This window comes from Copadichromis virginalis, linkage group LG3, assembly GCF_057382275.1.
Source record: "Copadichromis virginalis isolate Kocher_CV1m ecotype Utaka linkage group LG3, C_Virginalis_male_GT1.1, whole genome shotgun sequence".
Taxonomy (NCBI): domain Eukaryota; kingdom Metazoa; phylum Chordata; class Actinopteri; order Cichliformes; family Cichlidae; genus Copadichromis; species Copadichromis virginalis.
Window position 1 is genome coordinate 60,878,633 of NC_140620.1, and position 13,723 is coordinate 60,892,355.

Below are 13,723 nucleotides of genomic sequence, written 5' to 3' on the forward strand. Positions count from 1 at the left end.
AGGTGAGTGAGGAATATTAATACTTATTATTAGATCATTAGCAGACTGTAGAACTTGACTGCACGCCAAGGTGGCAGTTCAGCCATTTGATTCATGTTGCAGCAGCTCATGAGTGAATGAACATCGTGCAATAAAAGTACTTTTAGAAGTACATTTTTGCAAAAACGGACATTGTGGAGGAATGTAGGGAAGACACGAGGGAGCCCAATATTTTACTCAAACGTTAATCGCTGCATCACACAACTGAACATTCAAAGCGCCAAAACCTAACCCTCTCACTTCCCGTTACACTGGGTACGAGTGGAGCTACCTGGTGGTATGTACTTACATTTATTTAAATTTACTTGAGTAGGGTAGAGTCATGCTAATGACCTAATAATTTTATTCAGGTGTGTTGCAGCAGAGATACATTTAAAAGCTTCAGGGCGCTGGCTCTCAAGGCCTGGAGTTTGACACCCCTGCTTTACACAAAGATGGGTTAAATCACAGTGCAAAGAATGAATGAATAAATGAAATATAAACAATAAATAATTATTAAATAGTCTTACACATCAATGTCATTGGTTGACTTTTGAAGTATTTGAATCCTTATTGGGTTCCCTGAGTGACAGAAGGATTAAAACACTTTAAAATCAGTACTGAAAATATGTGCAGACATTACTGGATAGATTTAGGGTTAGAATCAATAAATCACTATCATGTTAAACACTCTTAGAGTTCAAACCTTCGTAGAAACATAAGTCCAGTATCATGGAATGAAACCTGAAGGTGCATTTGAGGGTGCAAAACGTTTCGTCGGCATTGTTGTGTTTGTTTGGGAGAAAACTTACAAACATACAGTGCAGCACTTCAGAGTTACACTGCTAGCGATCGAAGATTTATGTAAATTCGACAAGCTAAACGCATTCTGTACTGTACAGCAGGAGTCCCCAACCTTTTTGCACCACAGACCACTTTAATGTCAGACAATATTTTCAGGGAACGACCTTTAAGGTGTCGCGGATAAATACAACAAAAGAATAAAAAAAAGAAAATGTGGTATTTTGTAAATATAATAATAAACGTGACTTGAGCTGTGCGCCGACAACAATGACAGTGACATCCTCCTCTCTGCTTTTTAATGCTCTCTGGTCACTATGGTAACGCGTAAATAGTTCTTTCAAAATAAGACACACAACTACAACCATACATTTCACACCGGAGGATCAACTCTCGCGGAACGGTACCAAAAGACTCACGGACCGGTCCGTGGGCCTATTAGGGACCGCTCCTGTACAGGAGACACTGGACTAGATTGATTGACAATGGTCTACAGCAATCAGAACGCACAACACGATGTACTGTAAAAAAAAAAATTAATCAGCGAAACAGCAAGTGTCACTTTTGGCCACGAACAATTTAGGGGAATTTTTATGAACAAACCCAGAGCGTTAAAAAAAAACCCCACTTAAAACCATTTTTATTTCTCAGCAGCATCAATAGTAACAAAAACGCAATTTAGTTTCGCTGTCAAAGTCGATTTAACTGAAGTTACGTGTTTCCGGTTACTGAGGAGCTCCACAGTGGCTGCAGCCAGAAGCTGTTTCTACAGGATCCTGATGGACACTCAAAGCTTTTAGAAAATGTCCTCATTAGTTGTTTGCAGCAGAATATCAACCGATGTGAACCAAAACAACAAAAGTGCTCTGCACATGTGTGTGAGACTACAAATTCTAGAACCAGAACTGCTGATTTCATTACTCTGAACTTTTAAAGGCAGGTTTTGTATCTGAGAGCAGGGAAACTTGCTGTGTTCAGTGTGACTCGTCTCTGCAGAAGGTCAGGGCTCTGATAGTTGCAGTTAGCGGGTGACTTACTGGGCAGGTGGCTCCTGAGTGTCTGTTGGAGTCAGGGTTCATTATGGTCCTGGTTGCTACTGGAAATAAAGAAACAAAAGGAGGGTGTGTTGTTCAGGAAGTACAGACTGTAGCTCAGCAGGTAGAATTACTAACTGGAAGGTTGGAGGTTTGATCCCTGGCTGCTCCAGTCTGCACGCCACGGTATCCTTGGGCAAGATGTGGAACCCCGACTTGCTCTCCGATGCATCCATCATAGTGTCATTGTTAGAAAAAGAAGTGCTTGTGTGAATGAAGCACGCTGTATAAAATGCTGTGACTGCTCATACAGAAAAGCAGCTCATAAGAACTGGTTCATTTTCCAGATAATTCCACTATTAAGACAACAGACATTTGGGAGGCTTTCTCTGAGAGTAACACTGAAAGTCTTGCTGCTCCTCCACAAAATGAACTTCAGATTAAAGACACAGCTCAGCTAAACACAACTCAAACTAATCTACACTATTTTTCTTTATTACGCAGCATTTTTATAACTATTTCCAGATGTTTCTAAAGATGAAAACAGAATTAAACTCCAGCCTGATGCGTTTCTGAGGTTCCTGACTCTGACCGTCCCTCAAACGCCTCTCTGGGCGTTTCCTTCCGTCGCTTTTACTTTCGCTTTCGTGAATGTTGTGGCGCAGCTGATCGTCTCCATGTTAAGGTAACGTTAGCAGTCTGTACTGTTTTCCTGGCTGACATCAGCTGTGTGCAGCTTAGTTTCAGCATAAATCTGCTTCGTTTTATGTGAGATCAGAGTCTGGGAACGAGACAGAAACAGTTGATGATCAGCAGCTGAACTCGATGTTACTGTGGATCCACTGACTGATGTCTGTAGGCAGCTTCTCCTGCCTCCATCAGTCTGTGGCTGTATGGGCTCAAATTGTGGTCATAAATATTTTGTACTTGTAAATCAGGATTTGTAGGTGGAAAAATAATTTGTGTGTGGACTTAGCCAAGGAATACGTGTGAAACTCTGCACTCAAGTTTCAAGTTACAAGTACGTCCCTATTTTTCTGCCTTTCATCTGATTGGCCAATGTCATGTCAATCACAAATTTAACAATCCAATCAGAGAACAGGTGGGTTTGTTCAGGGTTCAGGGCCCTGTTTCAGGAAGCCGGTTTAGTGCAAACTCTGAGTAAGTATACCCTGAGTTAACGAAAACTCTGGGTTTTCGGTTTCACAAAGCGAGTTTAGATTAATCCTGAGTGAGTCACTATGACGACACACTCCGTGAAGCTCACCTGCTCCCTAGCAGGTTTACTTCAACTAACCCTGACTTTCTCCGCCTCTGTGTTGGAAACCTGACTGTAGGAAGTGTCAGACATGGCGTGCCCCTTCCTTGAAGAGCCAGTAGATCAGGGGTGCCCAATCCCGGTCCTCGAGAGCTACCGTCCTGCAGCTTTTAGATGCATCCCTACTCCAACACAGCTGAATCAAATGGTTTGATCTCTTCAGCATGCCATCATGTTTGGCAAAGGCCTGATAACAAGCCATTCATTTGATTCAGGTGTGTGGGAACAAGGATGCATCTAAAAGCTGCAGGACGGTAGCTCTCGAGGACTGGGATTGGGCACCCCTGCAGTAGATGTTGAAGCCCAAATTCTCCGCAGAGCTCTCCGCCGGGAGAGAGTGATCAGAGCGCATTTGGACATTTTATCATTTCCTGATGATTTCCTGTGTGAACGTTACCGTTTCTCAGCACAATCTATAATTTATTTGAATAACATCCTCAGGCCTAATATTGCTCATGTGACACATCGCGGACATGCTCTCAGTTCTGTACATATTATTTGTATTGCACTTCGGTTTTTTGCAAACGGGAGCTTTCTGTATAATATTGGTGAAGCTGAGCACGTTTCCAAGGCTACCGTCTGTCGGGCAGTCAGGAATGTTACAGTTGCACTGAAACGTCTCCTGTACTCGTTTGTGGTGTTCCCCGGTCACAGACCCACAAGATTTATCAAAGAGGGATGCCACAAAATTGCAGGTATCAGGATGAACGAAACTTAATTCATGATGTGGTGATACTTGAACTACTACTTAAATTTTACATTTATTCTCACGGTTCCCAGGCGTGATTGGCTGTATAGATGGCACTCACATTCCAATCATTGCTCCTTCAGTAAATGAAGGAGACTATGTGAACAGGAAGTCTTTCCACAGCATTAATGTACAGGTACATAGTTCCCTGTAGCATTTCAAACTAACAAATCATTTCATTATAGTAATGGATGCTAATTTGTGTTCTCTGCACTGTGAAGATCATATGTGATGCTGCCAACATTATCACAAATGTGGAAGCCAACTGCTCAGCCTCTGTGAGTGGTGGTGGTGGAGGACCCCCACCTGTTTTTCGGACCTCCGCTTTTTTTCTGTTGGCCATAACGGGCCACATTTGAGCATACAGAGTAAGCAAATATGTACTTGTAATGTGCTCAGATAATTTCAATAAGTGCTTACAGAAAGAAAATTAATGTAGCCTCTAACTGCAATTGATTTACATGGGACAAACAGACCAAGCACTATGGCTCATAATACAATTACACCTTACCTGTTTGGACTATATTTTATATTTCATTTTTACTTGCTGCCAGGAACGTTTGGGGCCTGTTGGGTTGCACCTGCGCTCACATCACGTCACAAAATAAAATGTATAAAATAACAAATAAAATATAATAAAATAACGTGTTAAATGGGTGGAAATCCCTAGATCAATGTTTAAATTAACACTCACGCATTGACTCTGTCGGCTATGTTTTGCCATGCATGCTCCCTTCCTTTGGCACCTGAGGCTGTGTTACTTTTTTTCTGCAAAATTTGCATGTTATCGGCATATGCTGCCATCAGAATTTCGGCCTCAAGCGCTGTAAAATACATTGACCACGCCTTCTTTCCCTCCGTCTCCATGGTGACTCGCTTAATCTGTGCTCCACTAATCAGGGCTTTATGTATCCTCGTGCGCGCGCTTAACTTGGGGTTAAAGCAACTCCGCGTTGATTGAACTACTTGTTATCAGCCTTTCTGAAACCGAATATTCCGAGTTGGACAGTTCGGGGTTACTCAACCCTGAGTATCGTTTTTCACTCTGAGTTTTCTAAACCGGCTTCCTGAAATAGGGCCCTGGTTAGGTTTAGGCTGTTATTGTGCTTCAGGCTGAAATATGAGGAGTAAGGAGTGGGGCTGGTTAGCCCTCATGACCCTCACCATAACACATACGTCACAGGACAGTGTTTACCACAGAAACTCCATGAAATGATCAATGAGAACTTTAGAAACCCGTCAGTGTGATGCTTCCAGTACAACAGCACCTCTGAGTGTGTGTGTTTACCTCTCAGACTAACTCCACCCTGACATCAAGAAGATGGAGGAAGAGGATGGAGCAGGATCTGCAGCATCCAGCTGTGTGTCTGTGAGGAGTGACCGGTCCAAAGACATACCTCTAAACTTCAGTAATGAACCTGCAGCAAGAATGTAAGAGAGCTGCTGACTCATTTATTCAGTGTAAATAATGATTTTTGATGCAATGGGAGAAGAAAAATGACAAAAACAGTTTTAAAAATAAGGATTAAAATATTAAAAACTATGTTTTTGAGTTTCCTGATGTAGTACAAAAATATGTGAACATAACTGTATATAGGACAGATATTTACGGTTCTTTTAGGCAGCACCAAAAAACAAAAAGACTGTTTTTAAGCTGTCTGAGGTAGTGAGTCAACATGTCACACTGGGTCAAAGGTCAGGGAGTAAAAGTGTGTTTTAAAGAGCAACATGTCAAAGGGTATTATTGTAAACTTTAACAAAAGACTGTTATGTGACAAAGAGTAAGTACATTATTTTTACGAGTTTCAGATTGTTCATCATGTCTTTAATTTAACATTTCCATTTTTTCCTTCCTGTCTCATGAAGCTGTTACATTTATTGTGTGGAGATCAGGGAAATATTTTACTGTTACTGTCATAACCATTATCATTACCATTGCATTAATCATCATTTCATCAAAGCATTTATTGATGCTGTTGGTATTACGTTAAAACTTGTTTTACAGGTGTTATCATAATCCCATATTAACCTTTATTCCAGGTGCAGTTATAACTATTTTTATACACATCTTGCAGTTTGTGCTTTTAAAGAGTTTAAGCTCAGTCTGTTAATTGATGGTCAGAAGCTTCGTCTGGCGCGATGTCGCGATGCCGATCTATTGTGCAAAGTGACTTAGAGGTATGGAAGGATTGCCTACACGCTTACAAAACACACATGATACAAGTATTCATTATTATCTTTTATTCGTTTATATCCTTTTTATTGAGCTTTGAGTAGTGGCATTTGATTAAAGCATTTATTCAATATATTACACATATAGTTTCAGTTAAATTGTTACACATATGAGAGTCTGGGTGTGAGCTTTAGTAGGCGAGAGGTGAGACAGAGTGCAACTGAGGTCGAGACATCCACACACACACACACACACACACACACACACACACACACACACACACACACCGTAGGTAGACTTATATTCTAGGTTAGAGTTCAGACATATTTTGCTTGTAACTGCATTTTGTGCCTGCATAAGTGATAGTTTGCTGCAGGACGTGCGTCTGATGTTCCAGGGATAAGTGAAAGCAAGACGAGCTACAGGAAGCACCTGGCGTGGAGACGATGTTCTTTTCAAACTGTGTCAAAAGTTGTCAACAAAACATTTGTGTTTTTAACTCATGCAAGTATCTGCTCTGACGCAAGAGGGGGCGTAATAATATCCTGATGTTATAAAAGCAACTGCTTGTGTGCTTTTGGGCGGAGATCGACGCTGATTGTGTAACGGTGTTCATCTCCCTACGCATGTGTTCATTAAAATCATCGTTTGACCTAATTCTTCTGGACCTTCGTTGTTTTGTTCTCATCCTCAATAATACGCGACAATTGTTTTTCTTTTAGGATCAATAAGAGGCCAGAATCTCCTGGACCTGAACCCAGCTGTGTTTCCTTAAAGAGCAACGAGTCAAAGGATATTAAAAGAGACTTTAAAGGCTGTTCTTCTGCTGCTGAGAGGTAATGTGTGTCTAGATGTTGTTCCTGACTCTGTATTTCTGAATAAATCCTGATGTTTAATATCAGCTCAGCTCTTTTTCACACATTTCTATGTTGGTATGTGAAGCGGTGTGTGTTGGAGTGTTTCCACAAACACAGCAGTCAGAGTGGAAAGAGTGGATGTTGTAGGAGGTGTTTGTGTAGTGAAGAGGCTGAGTGTCTGTAGGACTCCAGCTGCTCCAGCAGGTGTCTCCTTTGTGCTTTGCTTCAAACACAGTGTAGGGAGGAGCTTCCACTCAGGTGTTTCAGGTGTTGCTGGATGGAGGAGGACAAATAGTTTGTCCCTTCAGTGACACTTCAGCAGCTCAATGTTCTGGGAGATGTTTGTCTTTATGAAGGTTTATGGATTCTTGTTCTTACTTTGGTGAAACTGAGCAATACATTTTCCATCTAACATTTAAAGTAAATTTCCAGGTGAATAAAAGATCTGCAGCTGCAGCCTCTGTGATGTTTCACAGTCTGAAAGTAACAAATTCAACCAGAGTTCAAACAAAGGCTTAATATACGTGTGTGTTTGATATAATGCCAACAAGTACAAATAGGTGTTCTTACAGGTCTTAATCACAGAGGTCTGATAAGTCTGGTGACTTTCACACTCAGCAGTTTTGCTGCCTTTTATTTTATATTGGCCTTTTTAAAGCCCTTCAAAGTCTCCCACATTCATACAGAGCTTTTAACACCAAACTCCTTTACAGTCCTTCTCCTCTCACACACGATCACACGACTGATTTGTCTGCAGCAGCTGTGTTACTGCTAGTATTTTATTATGTGTGTAATCTCCTCATATTGTTCCTGTGGTTTAGTTTGACTTCCTTCTGCAAACTCAGCTGCTCTGTTGCTGATACACGTCTCCATGAATATGATTGATCAGATGCTGCCAACACCATGTGTTTCATGTGAGCGCTCAGCTGAAACCCTGGGTTGACTTATCGAGTTAATAACAAGCTTCACGTGACTGTGAATGCTAAAGTGAATCAGATAAAGGAAAGAGACCTTGCTAATGTTGGACTCACTTCTTAGTGTAGATCCCAGGAGGAAGTTCAACATAGCCATTCTTTGTGCTAGCTCGACCAAACCTGAGAGCACAGTGCAGGATAATGATCATCATCTGTCTCTGTCAAGGACATTTAAAATCCACAAATAACAAACATAATTATATTTGATCATTAAAAATATGTTTTCACTTAAAAAAGCATGAGCACACTGGTGGATTACAGAAACATGAAAACTCGTTAACAGTAAAGTTAATTTAGGCGTAAGATTTTATCATTGATTTTAAAGTCTCTGCTGCAGAGAGGTGAGCTGTTAGGAACAAGAACTCTCTGATTTAAATGATTTTGATGTTTCCTGGTTTCTAAAATGCATCTCTGTAGCAGAGCAGTGTCTCCAAGGACACACAGGCTCAGCTGTAACTGTCAGTTTATCTGGTTTAAGACACATTTGGACTCAATTGGCTGTTTTTAACTATGTATTTTAATCAGAGGTGTAAATCTAGACCTCACACATCTGGATCCTAAACTATGATAGAAACAGCTGCTAGCAGTGGGTAGTTTGACTTTGATACGCTGCTCTAGAAAGCAAACAAAGGTTTGTGCAGCTCCTCTTCAGAAAAGTGTTCAGAGAGCAGCTGCTGTATTAGACAAAGGCTCGTCGTGTGAGCCCAGATGTGTGTAACAGCTGGATGAAGGAGAACCATCACAGGCACGTCTCCATCCCGCCTTTATTAATGAACTTCCTGTTGCTTGCAGATGACAGGAACACAAAGTGTTTGTGCCACGTGATGCTGCAGGATTTGTTAACGTGTCCATGATGGTAACATCTCCTCGTCTAACTGCAAACACATAAGCGCTCCTAACGGCAGCTATCACAGCCACACAGGCAGACTGTGTCTCACTGTTGCATTCAGGGACATTTGTTTTCCTGTAAAAAGCTGAACTCTAATCTAAGAGGACTGTTACTGACAGGAAACAGCTGCATTATCTGCAGTCTGTGTGACCACAGCTGCTTCAATCACTTTATCAGAGAATTGATCATTGAATAAAACATGTTTGTGTCTGCAGAGGTCAGAGGTCACAGTCTGCAGGATCCAGCTGTCCGTCGGTGAGGAGTGACTGGTCCAAAGGTCACCCTCCAGACTTCAGTGCTGAACCAACGAGGTCAGAGACCTGTGATGACTCCTTTACATGTTTGTGTTTTCCTGGATAAATATGACCAAAGATTCATTAAAAAGATAAAAATCTTAGACTTTGTCCTGTAGCGCTGTGTGGTAGGCAGGATTGGACCCAAACACAACAGGATGAAGTCAAAGAGGCAGCTTTATTTCAGCTGTGAACATGCAAACAGCAGAAATAAGGAAACATAACTGTAGGTTAGGTTAGGTAAGGAAAACACGTCTCTGCCTAGTCTTGAAAATCTAATCTTATCATCCATTGTTCTTCTAGGGCCTCTTCTTCTTGTGGCCTCAGCTAACTGCTAATATTTAAATGGCTAACATTAACATGTGTGCCAGCCAGGTTAACATTTATGATGAACTATGATTAATTAACTGATGTTGAAACTGGAGCTTTACTGACCTCTGAAATTCCTCCTAAAGTGTTATTCAGTGTTGTGACAGTCAGCTGCTTCAGCTGCTGCTGGGATGGGCTGTGGCAAAGAGAACAGAGAAAATCCAAATCAGAGTTTTTCTCTGAATTAAAAGGAAACAACAATATATTCTACATGGTGAAACTGATGGTTTCTGGTGTTTGGGTCTGTTTTTCTGTATTTATGCAGATAAAGTGTAAACTCAGATGAATTATACCATCAAATGTTAAAGGAAAATATGAGGATGAGTGTCTGTGAGCTGAGAAGGACGTGAAGCGAGCAGTTTATCCCAGAGCTGAAGCTGCTCTGTGTGCAGAGATGAGCTCAGATTCCTGCTGTGATTGATCAACAGTCACAGAAATGTAGACTTGTAGTTATTACTGCAGTATGGTCACAGCAGATACTGATAAACATGTATTATGAGGATGATGATCAAGTTTCTCACTCTCTCCTTTAAATCTCAGTTTTTTCTTCTTCACAGTTTATCTGTTAATTTATTAATGAATAACACTGAAAGAGTTTCTGTTATATTTCCCCTTGAACATCAGCTTATTAGGGCGGCATTAGGAAATAGCCCCCCTCCAAAGAATGAATAAATGAATGATGATAATAATAAAATGATTCAAAAGCAGAGCTCAGAGTGGTAGAATGGTCAAACATGGATCCACGGGTGGTTCAACTGCATTTGGTGACGTGACTAAAGCAAATCTTTCAAATAATCCCACCATCAACGGGATGTTGTCTCCTTTACTACGGTTACTTTACTTGGTCACCGTGTGAATTTCTTTGAAATGAACCAAATTCTTTTATTTGTTGGTTGTTGCATATTTAACCTCTACAGTCAGGAAAGGAGGAGATGAGGCCTCAACAATGTTGGGTTGTAGTTTTGGTTCAGGTTAGAGTGAGTGTCCATGGAATAAATGTAAGTCAGTGAACTGGAAACATGACTGTGTTCAAACTTTGTTTTCCTTTTTATAATGAGTCTAATCAAAGGTGGACAGAAGTATCTCCACTGTGACTTTTCTGTGTCACCATCAGAGCTTCTGCACAGTGTGGAGAAAGATCCAGAAGCAGAGCTGGACTGCAGACAGCCAGTCAGAGCAGCTGTGTACAAAGTAAGACTGAACATCTGTCTGCTGATGGACTCATTTCTGAAAACTGGACTTCTTGTGTTGTTCAGACATTGAAGAGTTTTCTTTCTCTTTAGTCTCATTGTTTTTCTTTCTTTCAGCAGATGTTGGTCTGCAGGAGGTTTTAGATGAACATAAGATCAGTCTGAGGAGGAGATGTGAACGTGTGACTGAAGGAAGTGATGAAACAGTAAGTAGAACCCTCCTCAACACCATCTACACTGAGCTCTACATCACAGAGGGACAGAGTGAAGAGGTTCATACCCAACATGAGGTGAGGCAGCTGGAGACAGCTTCCAAGATGGACGCCCTCCATGACGCTCCAATCAGGTGCCAGGACATCTTTAAAGCCTTACCTGACCAACAGAGACCCATCAGAGTGGTTCTGACCAACGGCGTGGCTGGTGTTGGAAAAACCTTCTCAGTGCAGAAGTTCACTCTGGACTGGGCAGAGGGCTTGGAGAACCAACATGTCAGTGTGGTGGTTCTGCTTTCATTCAGGGAGCTGAACCTGATCAGAGAAGAGCAGTACAGTCTTCTGGAGCTGCTCCATGTTTTCCATCCAACATTACAGAAGGTCACAGCAGAGAAGCTGGCTGTCTCTCAGCTTTTGTTCATCTTTGACGGCCTGGATGAAAGCAGACTTTCATTGGATTTCACCAACAGGAAGCTGCTGTCTGATGTCACACAGAAGTCATCAGTCAGCCAGCTGCTGACAAACCTCATCCAGGGGAATCTGCTTCCCTCGGCTCTCGTCTGGATAACTTCCCGACCCGCAGCAGCCAATCAGATCCCTCCTACATGTGTTGACAGGCTAACAGAAGTACGAGGCTTCACTGACGCCCAGAAGGAGGAGTACTTCAGGAGGAGATTCAGTGATGAAGAGCTGTCCAGCAGAATCATCTCCCACATGAAGACATCCAGGAGCCTCCACATCATGTGTAGTATCCCAGTCTTCTGCTGGATCACTGCTACAGTTCTGGAGCACATGTTGACTACAGAGCAGAGAGGAGAGCTGCCCAAGACCCTGACTGACATGTACTCACACTTCCTGCTGGTTCAGACAAAGAGGAAGAAGAACAAGTACCATGAGGGACACGAGACGAGTCCACAGAAGCTGATGGAGGCTGACAGGGAAGTTCTTCTGAAGCTGGGGAGGCTGGCGTTTGAACATCTGGAGAAAGGAAACATCATGTTCTACCAAGAAGACCTGGAGCAGTGTGGTCTGGATGTGACAGAGGCCTCGGTGTACTCAGGAGTTTGTACAGAGATCTTCAAAAGAGAGTGTGTGATCTTCCAGAAACCAGTCTACTGCTTTGTTCATCTGAGCATTCAGGAGTTTCTGGCTGCTGTCTACAAGTTCCACTGTTTCACCAACAGGAAGACAAAGGTGCTGAAGAACTTCTTGGGACAAAAATACAACGAGTCCTCTCTGGATGATTTCCTTAAACGAGCCATGGAGAAATCCCTCCAGAGTAAAAATGGCCACCTGGACCTGTTTGTTCGCTTCCTTCATGGCCTCTGTCTGGAGTCCAACCAGAGACTCTTAGTAGGTCTGCTGGGTCAGACAGAGATCAGTCCAGGAACCATCCAGAGAGTCATCAACAACCTGAAGGAGATGAACAGTGATGAAATCTCTCCTGACAGAAGCATCAACATCTTCCACTGTCTGATGGAGATGAACCACCTCTCATTATTTCAGGAGATCCAAGAGTTCCTGAAGTCAGAGAACAGATCAGAGAAGGAACTCTCTGAGATCCAGTGCTCAGCTCTGGCCTTCATGCTGCAGATGTCAGAGGAGGTTCTGGATGAGTTTGACCTGCTGAAGTACAACACATCAAAGCGGGGACGACAGAGACTGATTCCAGCTGTGAGGAACTGCAGAAAGGCTGGGTGAGTCCAGATGTGATCATTAACATCATTGATCAGTGTAGGTTAGTAGTTTAATGTTGAAAATAAAATCAGATTGTAACCACAAAGTGTTTGTGTCCGTACGCTGCAACCTTCCACACCATTCCTTTATTGTACAGACTCAGCAGCAGCTCCATGGATCCCAAATCCAAGAGTGGAGAACAGATTTGAAGTGTGTCACATCCATGCAGTCACAGCTGTTTCCACCATGTTTCCACTGATATTAATCCTGTTCAATGACACGTTTCATATCAGTGAATATGTTCTTTAGGACGTCCACTGACATGTTTAAGTGTCCTGCTGGAAATCACTCAAATCATCCATGAAATCCATGAAAAAGCCAAAAGCAGATTAAAGCCAAACAAAGATTCTCATTAAAAGTCTGCAGGTCTGAGAGAGACTCAATCGTTGTGTCATGTCAAACACAGTAAGAGGAGCTGAAGCACAGATGTGAAGAGCAGATTCATCAGATTATGACCTCACTCTGTTTTGTCTTCATATACATTCAGTCTGTGTTTATAATGCAGATTTTCTGCTTTTATAATAACACATTTTATATTTTGTATCATCACAGACTGACTCAGTGTGGACTCTCAGAGACTCACTGTGAAGTTGTGGCCTCAGCTCTGAAGTCCAACCCCTCCCATCTGACAGAGCTGGACATGAGTGGAAATAAAGACCTCCAGGATTCAGGTGTGAAGCTTCTGTGTGCTGGACTGGAGAGTCCAAACTGTCGACTGGAGACTCTGAGGTGAGTTCACTGACTGCGGCTGTTGTTGTTTTTCTATATTTCAGGTCTTTGATGGATGTTTGAAACTTTCTTCAGTTCCTAAATGTTCAGGATGTGTCTGAAGACAAATGTGAAGAAGTTTGAGTGCTTTCAGAAATGTTGTCTTTCCAAACGACTGAACAACAGTTTTTCCTTTTGGCTCCAAACAGAAGTGACAGACTTGAGCAGGGTTCATTTAAAGGCTGACAGAAGTGGAGTGGTGACGGGGAGATGTTTGACAGGACAGTGTTTCAGCCTCCACAGGTTCATGTTGTGCTCCATCAGTCAGTGAAGATGAAGTCGGTGCTGATGAGGCTGTAGAGTGTGTGAGGGATGTGAATGAGGATGATGAAGATCTGATGA

The 13,723-nt window shown here is 42.2% G+C and overlaps 1 protein-coding gene and 1 long non-coding RNA gene across 2 annotated transcripts; one reads left to right on the plus strand and one right to left on the minus strand.

Moving 5' to 3' along the window:
- Window positions 1-433: 433 nt before the first annotated feature.
- On the minus strand, window positions 434-2,194 carry LOC146716443 (uncharacterized). Its single transcript, XR_014919204.1, has 3 exons — window positions 1,992-2,194; window positions 1,857-1,915; window positions 434-600 (listed from the first exon to the last, which is right to left on the minus strand). It is a non-coding gene; the product is annotated as an uncharacterized LOC146716443 (long non-coding RNA).
- Window positions 2,195-2,359: 165 nt separating this feature from the next.
- Window positions 2,360-13,346, plus strand: LOC146716444 (protein NLRC3-like). The gene is made up of 6 exons (XM_085452556.1): window positions 2,360-2,538; window positions 5,215-5,350; window positions 6,815-6,928; window positions 10,589-10,665; window positions 10,782-12,573; window positions 13,166-13,346. The coding sequence occupies exons 2-6, from the start codon at window positions 5,241-5,243 to the stop codon at window positions 13,344-13,346; spliced, it is 2,274 nt and encodes a 757-aa protein (XP_085308682.1). The 5' UTR covers window positions 2,360-2,538; window positions 5,215-5,240.
- Window positions 13,347-13,723: the final 377 nt, after the last annotated feature.

Bases quoted from the DNA above. Each gene is read 5' to 3' on its own strand.
- LOC146716444 (XM_085452556.1), top strand. From the start codon at position 5,241: ATGGAGGAAGAGGATGGAGCAGGATCTGCAGCATCCAGCTGTGTGTCT. The intron at 5,351-6,814 runs GTAAGAGAGCTG...TTTTTCTTTTAG, and splicing joins AATGAACCTGCAGCAAGAAT to GATCAATAAGAGGCCAGAAT. The intron at 6,929-10,588 runs GTAATGTGTGTC...TGTCACCATCAG, and splicing joins TGTTCTTCTGCTGCTGAGAG to AGCTTCTGCACAGTGTGGAG.